The sequence below is a fragment of the Hyla sarda genome, chromosome 2, assembly GCF_029499605.1.
Source record: "Hyla sarda isolate aHylSar1 chromosome 2, aHylSar1.hap1, whole genome shotgun sequence".
NCBI classification, from domain to species: Eukaryota; Metazoa; Chordata; class Amphibia; order Anura; family Hylidae; genus Hyla; species Hyla sarda.
This window is the reverse complement of record NC_079190.1, coordinates 7861764-7875471: the sequence shown is the minus strand read 5'-3', so window position 1 is coordinate 7875471 and position 13708 is coordinate 7861764. Positions and strand designations below refer to the sequence as shown.

Genomic DNA, 13708 nt, shown 5'->3' with positions numbered 1-13708 from the left:
AGACGTCTTTCCATACCCTCTGCAGTGCAGAAAATAATCCATCCATGGTCCGGTTGCCTTGGATGTATTCCAGGAGAGCGTATCCTTGACGAAGGGTTGTCCTACATGACTGATCAGCCCCATGAGATAACATTACTTCGGCATCTACGGGGATGGAGACTGTTGCATCTGCTCATTAGATGGAGCTAAGCTGAGACGCCTTCATTGCTACATGAATTTTGTTCGACATTTTCGGTTACATAATCCTTACATCACCTTGCATGTGTTTAGAGGGTTAGGGTGGAATATAAAGGTTAAAGGGGTACTACACTGGATTTTATTTTTTTCAATCAACTGGTGCCAGAAAGTTATACAGATTTGTAAATGACTTCTATTTAAAAATCTTAATCCTTCCAGTACTTAACAGCTACTCTATGCTTCACAGGAAGTTCTTTTCTTTTTGAATTTCCTTTCTGTCTGACCACAGTGCTCTCCGCTGACACCTCTGTCCATGTCAGGAACTGTCTAGAGTAGGATAGGTTTGCTATGGGGATTTGCTCCTACTCTGGACAGTTCCTGACATGGACAGAGGTGTCAGCAGAGAGCACTGTGCTCAGACAAAAAGGAAATTCAAAAAGAAAAAATCTTCCTGTGGAGCATACAGCAGCTGATAAGTACTGGAAGGGTTAGGATTGTTAAATAGAAGTAATTTACAAATCTGTTTAATTTTCTGGCACTGGTTGATTAAAAAAAATAAAATAAATAATAATAATAATAATGTTTTCCAGTAGAATTTTGCACCTACAGACCCATATATAGGCTTGTTTTTTGAGTCACCAATTGCACTTTGTAATGACATTACTTATTTTATAACATAATCTGCGGCAAAACTAAAAAAAAATATTTGTAGCCTGAAATAAAAAAATAAATAAATAAAAAACACGCCATTTTGCAAATTTTTAGGGCTTCCGTTTCTACGCAGTGCAATTTTTGGTAAAAATGACACATTATCTTTATTCTGTAGGTCCATACGGTTACAGGGATACCCAATTTATATAGGTTTTATTTATTTTACTACTTAAAAAAAAAATCATAACTACATGCACCAAAATTTGTATGTTTAAAATTGGCCTCTTCTGACCCCTATAACTTTTTCATTTTTCCACGTATGGGGCGATATGAGGGCTTATTTTTTTGCGCCATGGTTTGTAGTTTTTATTGGTACCATTTCTGTTTTGATAGGACTTTTTGATTGCTTTCTCTTAATATTTTTATGGTATATAAAGTGACCAAAAATTCACAATTTTGGACTGTGGTATTTTTTTTTTTTACGTGTACGCCTTCGACCGTGTGGTTAAGCTAACCTTATATTTTAATAGTTCGGACATTTACGCACGTGGCGGTACCACATATGATTATATTTTTTTTTTATAGGAAATAGGAAAAGGGGGGGGGGTTATAGGAAAATAGGAAAAGGGGCTGATAAAATTTTTTATTAGGGGGGGGTGTTATTCACATTTATTCTTTTATTTTTTTTAACCACTTTTTTCCTTTTTTTTTAGCCCCCTTAGGGGACTATACCATGCAATCTTTAGATTGCATACACTGTTCAATGCTAAGCCATAGCATAGCATTGATCAGTGTTACCGGCGCTCGGCAGCTCTAGCCTGCTGCACAGGCATGGACCAGTAGATCGCCAATCGGATGACGAGGAGGCAGCTGAGGACCCTCCCGTCGTCCAGTAAGCTGATCATCACGACTCTGTCGCGATAGTCCCAATCAACTCCACTGAGCTGCCAGGATAGTTTTACTTTCAGTTTAGATGCCACAATCAACTTTGATCGCGGCATCTATAGGGTTAATACTGGGCATCGGCCCGATCAGCGATGCCCAGCATTAGCCGTGGGTCCTGGCTGCCCAAGGCAACCAGGACCCATGGGGTTTAACCCATTCTCCGCTCGTGAGAACAGTTTAAACTCCATTAGCAGGATCAGGGCGTACAGGTATGCCCTGAGTCCTTAAGGGGTTAATCCAGCAATATGGTAACAAAGGATTCCCAGACTTTATTCTAAGACCATTACATGTCGACCTGGTAAGAAGGAGGACACAGAGGAGAACATTTACGGTCTATTTACATGGCGGAATTTCCATAAACAGAATTCCGCCTCAAATTAAAGCCTAATACACTTCTGTGGGATTTCGCTTTCCCATTCACACTTCTGAATTTCTGCTTGTGGAATTCAGCAAGCAGAAATCAGAAGTGTGAATGGGAAAGCGAAATCCCATAGAAGTCTATGGGCTTTAATTTGAGGCAGAATAGACCCTTAGGCTAGGTTCACACTACTGAAATTCCACCTGTCTGCTTGCAGGAGTTTGGTAGAGTAATTTCCGTCTCCAAAGCCTATTTTCTGTTGCAGGCGGAATTTTATTTATTTTCTGCCCCTTTTGGACTATTTGGTCACATGACCAGAACCAGGTTCAAATTCTGACTAAACTCTGTACGGAAATTCCGCCTGCTATCCGCTTCCAATCTGCCTCCATTCCGTGCTGGGTAAAAACCCGCCTTCAAATGACAGTTCCATTGAAGTCAACAGGATTCTGTGGTGAAAATCGGCCTGAAGGAAGAGCGCCACCATTCTTATGGCGGAAATATAAAAACGAAAATTCCGTTGGCAAATTCCATTTAGAAAATTCCGAAGTGTGAATAGGTGCACAGAAAACTCATTGACTCGCATGTACATTTTAGTATGCTAAATTTCTGTCTTGAATTTCAAAGCTGAATTGCATGCTGAAATTCCATAGTGTGAACCTAGCTTCGGAGTCTATTCACACAGCGCAATTTCCCGCAAGTGGAATTCTGCTTACAGAATTCCACCTCAAATGAAAGCCCAATACACTTCTATGGAATTCTGCACTCCCATTCACACTTCTGAATTTCCGCTTGCGGAATTCTGCAAGCAGAAATTCAGATGTGTGAATTAGAGTGCAGAATCCCATAGAAGTCTATGGGCTTTAATTCGAGGCGGCAGACCCTTACTTGTCTGAAACGGCAACTGGAACTATTTAAAGGGGTATTCCAGGAATGTTTTTGTTTGTTATTTGACTATGTTACAGGGGCTGTAAAGTTAGTGTAGTTCCTAATATAGTGTCTGTACCTGTGTGTGACGGTTTTCTCACAATTCTTCTGTGATTTTCACCCCAATATTTATTTTTATCAGCATACAAAATTACTCAGGTCTCGGGTTTTCCTAGATTGCGGTGCGTCGAGACTTGACATCACTAGTCAGGTGTGCAAAGGGAGCCTGTCCTTCTTCAATGGGTGGAGCGGCCGCTGGGAGGGAGAGAGATCATTTTGCAACAGCTCAAGGCACCCTGGTTAGAAAACACTGGTCTTTTGAATAAAAATGTAGCTCATTTGTGTTTCAGCGGGTGGGATGGCTGATGTGTGGGAAGGAGGGAAGTGACCTCACACTTACAAACAAGAAACTACGTGATGAACGAAATCCAACAGGAAATACCCAGTTCACAAAAAGCTAGCCACAGTGTTCTGGTAATCTCACAACATAGCCATTTAGCCTCACCATAATATGCAAAAATAGTTCATGCTTTATTGCGGCAAAGTCTTTTCGAACATAGTAGTTAGACATATTCACCCGGGGTGCAGGGAGGGAGAGCGGCCAATAGAGGGGATTTTATACCTGTTGGCAGCTTTTACCTTATCTGGAGAAATGGCTACCTATCTAATGGGGGCTTTTGCCTATTGTGGAAGGGGAAATTACCTACCTACCTACTGGGGGCACCTACTTAAAGGGGTACTCCGGTGAAAACCTTTTTTCTTTTAAATCAACTGGTGGCAGAAAGTTAAACATATTTGTAAATTACTTCTATTAAAAAATCTTAATGCTTCCTGTACTTATTAGCTGCTGAATACTACAGAGGAAATTCTTTTCTTTTTGGAATGCTCTCTGATGACATCACGAGCACAGTGCTCTCTGCTGACGTTATTATAATAACAATAACGCTTTATTTATTTTTGGGATTTGAACCCAAGTCCCCAGCAGTGCAAGGCAGCAGTGCTAACCACTGAGCCACCATGCTGCCCTTGGCATACATCTGCTATGCATGGTTACTAAAATAGACAGAGATGTCAGCAGAGAGCACTGTGCTTGTGATGTCATCAGTGTTCCAAAAAGAAAGGAATTTCCTCTGTAGCATTCAGCAGCTAATAAGTACTGGAAGGATTAAGATTTTTTAATAGAAGTAATTTACAAATATGTTTAACTTTCTGGCACCAGTTGATTTAAAAGAAAAAAGGTTTTCACCGGAGTACCCCTTTAATTGTCTACCATCAAGGCGCATTTGCCTAACAGGGCATTATCTATCTACTGGGAGCATTTACCTAATTGCGAAAATTACCTAGCTACTGGAGTCATCTACCAAACCAGGGAAACTTACCTACATATTGAGGGCAGCACGAACAATTAAAATATAATGTTACTGATCCCGTACGGGATCTTCAGGGTAGAGGATAACTTCTTTAGTGTCGGATAACAATATGAGGCCTCGTTTTCACAAAGGGGTACTCCTGGGAACTAAACCCATTTAGGAAGCCCCTATGGTGCCAGAACAGCAAATAAAACCCACATGGCATACCATTTTGGAAACTAGACCCCTCGGGGAACGTAACAAGGGGTAATGTGAACCTTGATGCCCTACAGATGTTTCACAACTTTTGCATATGTAAAAAAAAATTTTTTTTTTACCTAAAATGCTTGTTTTCCCAAAATGTTTACATTTTTTAAAAGGGTAATAGCAGAAAATACCCCCCAAAATTTGAAGCCCAATTTCTCCTGATTCAGAAAACACCCCATATGGGGGTCTCAGAAGAGAAGGAGTCACATTTGGCTTTTTGAAAGCGAATTTTGCTCTGGGGGCATGCCGCATTTAGGAAGCCCCTATGGTGCCAGGACAGCAAAAAAAAAAACACATGGCATACCATTTTGGAAACTAGACCCCTCGGGGAATGTTACAAGGGGTAGTTTGAACCTTAATACCCTACAGGTGTTTCACGACTTTTGCATATGTAAAAAAAAATATTTTTTTTTTACCTAAAATGCTTGTTTTCCCAAAAATTTTACATTTTTAAAAAGGGTAATAGCAGAAAATACCCCCCAAATTTGTTAGGCAATTTCTCCCGAGTACGGCGATACCCCATATGTGACCCTAAACTGTTGCCTTGAAATACGACAGGGCTCCAAAGTGAGAGCGCCATGCGCATTTGAGGCCTAAATTAGGGACTTGCATAGGGGTGGACATAGGGGTATTCTACGCCAGTGATTCCCAAACAGGGGGCCTCCAGCTGTTGTAAAACTCCCAGCATGCCTAGACAGTCAACGGCTATCTGGCAATACTGGGAGTAGTTGTTTTGCAACAGCTGGAGGCTCCGTTTTGGAAACAGTGGCGTACCAGACGTTTTTCATTTTTATTGGGGAGGGGAGGGGGGCTGTGTAGGGGTATGTGTATAAGTAGTGTTTTTTACTTTTTATTTTATTGTGTGTTAGTGTAGTGTTTTTAGGGTACAGTCACACGGGCGGGGGTTCACAGTAGTTTCTCGCTGGCAGTTTGAGCTGCGGCAGAAATTTTGCCGCACCTCAAACTTGCAGCCCGATACTTACTGTAATCCTCCGCCCATGTGAGTGTACTCTGTACATTCACATTGGGGGGGTGGGGGGGGACATCCAGCTGTTGGAAAACTACAACTCCCAGCATGTACGGTCTATCAGTGCATGCTGGAAGTTGTAGTTTTGCAACAGCTGGAGGCACACTGGTTGTGAAACACCGAGTTTGGTAACAAACTCAGTGTTTTGCAACCAGTGTGCCTTCAGCTGTTGCAAAAGCTACAACCCCCAGCATGTACGGACAGCGGAAGGGCATGCTGGGTCTTGTAGTTATGCAACAGCTGGAGGCATACTACTTTGGCTGGGGATGCTGGGGATTGTAGTTATGCAACAGCTGGAGACACACTGGTTTGCTACTTAACTCAGTGTGCCTTCAGCTGTTGCAAAACTACAACTCTCAGCAGTCACCGACGGGCATGCTGGGAGTTGTAGTTATGCAACCACCAGATGCACCACTACAACTCCCAGCATGCACTTTAGCTGATTGTGCAAGCTGGGAGTTGTAGTTACACAACAGCTGAAGGTACACTTTTTCATAGAAAGAATGTGCCTCCAGCTGTTGCAAAACTACAAGTCCCAGCATGCCCATAAGGGAATGCTGGGAGTTGTGGTGGTCTGCCTCCTGCTGTTGCATAACTACAGCTCCCAGCATGCCCTTTTTGCATGCTGGGAGCTGTTGCTAAGCAACAGCAGGAGGCTGTCACTCACCTCCAACGATCCTCGCCGCACAGGTCAGTCCCTCGTCGTCTCCGCCGCCGCCGCTGCTCCTGGGGCCCCGATCCCAACAGGGGCGCCGGGGATCGGGGTCCCCAGCCCGGGGTGCACGTCCCGCACCCGCTCACGTCCTCCGGAAGAGGGGCGGAGCGGGAGTGACACCCGCAGCAGGCGCCCTGATTGGTCGGCCGGTAATCCGGCCGACGAATCAGGGCGATCGTGAGGTGGCACCAGTGCCACCTCACCCCTGCAGGCTCTGGCTCAGAGACGGCCCCGATCAGCCAATAATTCCGGGTCACCGGGTCACTGGAGACCCGATTGAGCCGGAATCCGCCGCAGATCGCTGGACTGAATTGTCCAGCGATCTGCGGCCATCGCCGACATGGGGGGTCATCATGACTCCCCTGGGCGATATGCCCCGATGCCTGCTGAACGATTTCAGCAGGCATCGGGGACCGGCTCCCCTCCAGATGGTTGCGGGGGGGCGGTAAAACACATGACGTTCTCATACGTCATGTGTCCTTAAGGACTCGGAAATGGAGACGTATGAGAACGTCATGTGTCCTTAAGGGGTTAATCCAGACAAAGCAAATATGATGCAGCACTCCCCAAGTAGCAAATAAGGTGGTTTTTATTCCATCATGTGCATAGACAACGTTTCACCAGTCTCACACTTGAAAAAGCCAGTGTGAGACTGGTGAAACGTTGTCTATGCACATGATGGAATAAAAACCACCTTCTTTGCTACTTGTGGAGTGCTGCATCATATTTGCTTTGTCTAGATAGATATATAGATAGATAGCTAGACAGACAGATAGATAGATAGATAGATAGATAGATAGATAGATAGAAAGTCCATAAAAAGCAGCACATCCAGTGTAGTGAAATGGGTGCAGGCCAGTTGAACCTCGGTGCTCCGGTTCTACCGGATAAGTAATGGATAAAGGCAGCACACCACAGTAGTATAATCCAAAAAGCTGTGAATTTATTCCATGATGTGAGTAACAACGTTCCGGCGATCTCTCACCGCCATTTTCAAGTGCATACAAGTGATACAGAGGGGTTTAAATACACACTTCCCCCAATTAATGACATCATCACACATTAGCATAATCAGTGACATCATAATTCAAATCAAAATATAAACAAAACATATGATCTGTGATATACAATCATCTACAATGTAGTAACTATAAATATAAACAAAACATATGATCTGTGATATACAATCATGTACAATGTAGTAACTATAAATATAAACAAAACATATGATCTGTGATCTACAATCATGTACAATGTAGTAACTATAAATATAAACAAAACATATGAACTGTGATATACAATCATGTACAATGTAGTAACTATAAATATAAACAAAACATATGAACTGTGATATACAATCATCCACAATGTAGTGCCATTATTACATGTCTCAATATTCTAAGTTTACATTATAGGTACTCCCGTACATAACTCTGCATATACCCCAATGAATGACATATGGATGATAGGGAGCCTTGGGACACTGTCTCCCATATAACGGTCGTGTCCTGGCAATGGACTCCATGGACCAAAGGGGGATGGATTCACTCCCAGTGGATCAGGAGTACTGTGATGCAGGGGGTACTTAACTGTATCCTATGTTACACAGCCAGGTACACAAATTAATGGGGAGACTGCTGTGTTCCGGCCCCGTGACTGTATTATTGCAAATGGATTTGTACGTATGTGGGGGTTTATTGGGAGTCACCTAGTTCCTTTATGTTCACCTTGCTAGTTTGAATGACAGAACATGTTATTCACTAGTTTGCCAGTATCGGCATCTATACATCCATACATTGCCCTTTTGCATAATGGCGCCCGTAGTTTTCAAATAACCAATGAGCATGCGCAATAGAATGCCATTGATTGGCTTCACATCATGATACTCTGTAACTAGGCGCTTTCTTTGGGAGCCTAGTAACCATGACGCTACACTGCAAGTCATGACGCTACACTGGAAGTCATGACGCTACACCGGAAGTCATGACGCTACACCGGAAGTCATGACGCTACACTAGAAGTCATGACGCTACACTGGAAGTCATGACGCTACACTAGAAGTCATGACGCTACACTGGAAGTCATGACGCTACACTGGAAGTCATGACGCTACACTAGAAGTCATGACGCTACACTGGAAGTCATGACGCTACACTAGAAGTCATGACGCTACACTGGAAGACATGACGCTACACTAGAAGTCATGACGCTACACTGGAAGTCATGACGCTACACTAGAAGTCATGGCGCTACACTGGAAGTCATGACGCTACACTGGAAGTCATGATGCTACACTGGAAGTCATGACGCTACACTGGAAGTCATGACGCTACACTGGAAGTCATGACGCTACACTGGAAGTCATGACGCTACACTGGAAGTCATGACGCTACACTGGAAGTCATGATGCTACACTAGAGGTCATGACGCTACACTGGAAGTCATGACGCTACACCCGACACTACACCCGGAAGTCATTGCCGGCAATGTTAGCCGGGGCTCCGAGGTTGCGGACAATGGCGGCACACACGAGGTTAGTAGCGTGGTTGGCACCATAACAATTACTGTTTGTAATTTCACACACCTGCACACTGTCGCTATGGACACCTAATGTTGCACCTTTTTTGCCGATCCATATATGTGCGTTGTTAGATCGGCACATACTGTAACACGCTAAACGCATGATAAGAGCATTAGGAGCATTGTGTATAGTTACTACATTGTAGATGATTGTATATCACAGATCATGTGTTTTGTTTATATTTATAGTTACTACATTGTAGATGATTGTATATCACAGATCATATGTTTTGTTTATATTTATAGTTACTACATTGTGGATGATTGTATATCACAGATCATATGTTTTGTTTATATTTATAGTTACTACATTGTGGATGATTGTATATCACAGATCATACGTTTTGTTTATATTTATAGTTACTACATTGTAGATGATTGTAGATCACAGATCATGTGTTTTGTTTAGATTTTGATTTGAATTATGATGTCACTGATTATGCTAATGTGTGATGATGTCATTAATTGGGGGAAAAGTGTATTTAAACCCCTCTGTATCACTTGCATGCACTTGAAAATGGCGGTGAGAGATCGCCGGAACGTTGTTACTCACATCATGGAATAAATTCACAGCTTTTTGGATTATACTACTGTGGTGTGCTGCCTTTATCCATTACTTAGATAGATAGATAGATAGATAGATAGATAGATAGATAGATAGATAATGTACAAAAAAGAAAGTTGCAACAGCACTCTAGGTCAAAAAATGGAGGCTCTTAGCGCACTTTTTGATCAAAATGTGTGTTTTTTGATCAAAAAGTGCGCTAAGAGCCTCCGTTTTTTGACCTAGAGTGCTGTTGCAACTTTCTTTTTTGTACATTGTGTATTTGCCACAGCAGCGGGCACCTGTGTACTAGGTTGTTGTGCTGGCTATTTTTCCTTTTGTTTTTAGATAGATAGATATAAGATAGATAGATATGAGATAGATAGATAGATATGAGATAGATAGATAGATAGATATGATATAGATAGATATAAGATAGATAGATATGAGATAGATAGATAGATAGATATGAGATAGATAGATAGATATAAGATAGATAGATATGAGATAGATATGAGATAGATAGCCGGGTTAGTGTCACTTTCGCTTCAGACGCGGCGGTCAGCTTTGATCGCCGCATCTGAAGGGTTAATACAGGGCATCACCGCGATCGGTGATGTCCTGTATTAGCCGCGGGTCCCGGCCGTTGATGGCCGCAGGGACCGCCGCGATAGGGGTGTATTCGCCGTATAAGACGCACCGACTTTTTCCCCCCAGTTTTGGGGAAGAAAAAGTGCGTCTTATACGGCGAAAAATACGGTAGATAGATTGATAAATATGAGATAGATAGATATTAGATAGATATGAGAGATAGATAGATATGAGATAGATAGATAGATATGAGAGATAGATAGATAGATAGATAGATAGATAGATAGATAAAAATATCCCAGGAGAGCAGCACAACCAGATAGTACTTCAGGTAGCTGGTGCACGCTGTGTAGGAGCCTTTGTTCGGGATCCCAATAGATAAATCCAAAGAAGCAGCAGCACACAAGGTATACGGTGCAAAAAAAGTATGTGGTTTTATTGCATCAGTGTATACAGAGCAACGTTTCTGCGACCTCCTCGTCGCCTTTCTCAAGCTCAACTAAGTGACCCCTCAGTGCAGTTTAAATACATTCAGTAATTACAATAATTGTTAACATAAGTGTGAGTATAGGGCATGACATAGTATACAACAAAGCGTCATACATTAGTGATCCAGTGATGGTGACGATAATTCCTCATTAGTGATTCCTCCCAGTGCAGGTGGATGTGGGCGGATACTTGAGATCTACGTTATTTAAATATATACATAATGTACAGAGTTATCATAAGCACTTACCCAACAGAGCATATCGCGGACTATAACACGTTGAATAAGCGGGGCAAAAAAGTGACTGCGCAGGTCAGAGCAGAACTGCCGATCAGAGGCAGACTGCGCTGATCGCGTGCACCCAATTGCATTCTGTGCAGTATTGACATGCGTACTTGTAAAAAGAAATCATGTGCGCCATCTCTTGGTAAAGGGAAAAAGTATCGCATACTGCCCATAGTGTCAAGCGCTAGCGAAGCGCCATGTCAGTATGTCACTATTCTCAATATTCCAAAATCCTCAATCCAGTAGTGTATGAAGGACCATTACTGCATTTAGGCAAACGCTAATGGGCATTCCCGTGTTCTGTTTGCATGGGGCATAGAGCAGGTAGAGCTGGCATGGCTCATACCTTACGGCCATATATGGGGTTATGGGTATATACATGCAAATTGACCCACGTTTACACATATGTCATGCAAGTATGCGATGGGGAGCAGACTAACACCGGCTGGACAACCACTGATGCTGCACCTGACGCTACCCGATATTCCCGGCCGTGACATAGTATCCTGCAACCCCCAGAACAATGTGGATACCTCTATATAGTGTTTGTTTTCAGTGTTGCAGATAAACCGTCCTGCAGAGCTGGATATGTGGATGCTTGAACATAATGAACATTTTTTTTAGTGTAGTAAACATATTATAGAAGGAGCGGAGAGTCTTGAAAAAAACAACATGTTTCTAAAAATCCAAAAAGATAATGCTCTGTTGGTGGCTGTACATATTGTATTTCCATACATCTGAAAATTAAACAGAGAGAGAAAAAAATATTAGAAGGGTCTGTTCACATACAGTACACAGAGAGTAATATATACAAAACTTTAAGGGCTACATTGGAGGGCTATCTTTGACTCATTTTGGAAGTGGTTTTAAATTCTGCATTAAGACCATGCGGTCTCATCGTGTTCAACCTGAATATCCATTGAAGTTCACATTTTTTTAACATAGTTATACGGTCCCCACCCCGTTTCGGGGGTGGAATATGGTCAATGACCATAAATTTTAATTCCCGTTCCTGGTGGTTGGCTTCAGCAAAATGTTTAGAGACTGGCAAGTCAAGTCGTTTTTTTCTGATAGTGTAGCGATGTTGGTTGAGACGAGTCCGAAGATCCAGACTCGTCTCACCAACATAGAGTTTCTGACAAGGGCACCACAACAGGTAGATGACAAAGTCAGAATTGCACGTCAAATAAAATTTAATCACGTGTTCTTGTTTCGTCTGTGGGTGCACAAATTTAGTGCCTTTCTGCATGTAGCTGCAGTTAACGCAGCTGCGACATGGAAAGCATCCCTTATTACTAACCGTCAAGTATTTTTGTTGTGTCTTTGGTTTTTCAGATATGTCTGTTCTGACAATTTTATCCTTTAAGTTAGGAGCCCTGCGGAAGGACATTAAGGGGGGTTCCTGAATTTCTTTCACCTGGGAGTGTCCCTCTCTCACCAGATACCAATATTTGCGTACAATTCATGAAATTTGATATGAGCAGTCACTATATGTGGAAATAAATGGAATTCTACTGTCCACATTTCTTGAAATTGTGCTGTCAGTTTGTCCGTTTCGCTTTTGTTGTCTTAAGTTAATAATGCGAGTACGTTGTTCCTGAATCAGTTTTTTAGGATACCGTCTTTCTAGAAAATCGTTAGTCATCTTAGATAGTGCTTTCTCTAGCTTCAAGTCATCGTCCGTAATTCTCTCAGCCCGGAGCATCTGGCTGAAAGGAAGGGACCTTATCATGGCTCTTGGATGCCCGCTATCAAACCTCAGTAATGTGTTACTGTCCGTGGGTTTATAATACATGTCTGTCGTCAGTTTGTCACCATTCTTGCTCACTGTCACGTCCAAAAAATTTACAGAGGTCATTGAATGGGTCAAGGTAAATTTAATGTCAACATGTATATTATTGAGAAAGTTGTAAAATATCAACAAATCCTCTGCAGTACCGGTCCAGAGTAAAAAGATATCATCTATGTAGCGCCACCACTTCAGCACTTGGCTGAAGTGGGGCAATACATAGATGTAATCCTCCTCGAGGTGGGCCACATAGATGTTCGCATATGTGGGCGCCACATTACTGCCCATTGCTGTCCCCCTCTTTTGCATGTAATAAGTGTCATTAAATATGAAATAATTACATTCAAGTACTACCTTCAGTAATGAAACAATGAAGTCAATTTTGTGTGGCGGACAATCTGACAAGATAAGTGCATTTTCCACTGCATGAACACCTCCATCATGACTGATGGAGGTGTACAAGCTTGTGACATCTAAGGTGGCCAGGATGGTCTGGTGATCGACGGTCACATCACTGATTTTGTTCAAAAAATCTGAGGTATCCCTAATGTATGATTGGGCATTGGTGGCATAAGTACGTAGTAATCTATCTAAAAAGATAGAGATATGTGATGTCACCGATTCTCGGCCTGACACAATGGGCCTACCTGGAGGTCTTTCACGATTTTTGTGTATTTTTGGTAATAAATATAACATTGGTGTAACCGGGTAATCAACTATTAAGTATTTGCGTAGACTGTCATCGACCAGACCATCCTCAAAGCCACACTCAACCAACTGGGTAATACGAGTAATAATTTCTTTCTTGGGGTCTTTAGAAAGTGACCGGTATACATTCACATCATTAAGCTGTCTTTCAGCTTCTTGTATATACTGGAGCTTGTCCATGACCACTATAGATCCGCCTTTATCGGCCGGTTTTATGACTAGGCGGTGGTCATGGACAAGCTCCCTCACAGCATCAAGTTCTTCCTGTCTCATATTTGGATGTTTAAGACGCTTATTCTGGGTACTCAATT

At 42.3% G+C, this 13708-nt stretch overlaps 1 protein-coding gene across 1 annotated transcript in view; it reads right to left on the bottom strand.

Moving 5' to 3' along the window:
• The window catches only part of LOC130357102 (olfactory receptor 49-like), a 1041-nt gene extending 1027 nt beyond the window's left edge, over positions 1 to 14 (bottom strand). Inside the window, exon 1 of the mRNA XM_056559475.1 lies at positions 1 to 14. This exon is cut by the window's left edge and continues 1027 nt beyond it. Coding sequence (XP_056415450.1) covers positions 1 to 14 — 14 coding nt within the window.
• Positions 15 to 13708: the final 13694 nt, after the last annotated feature.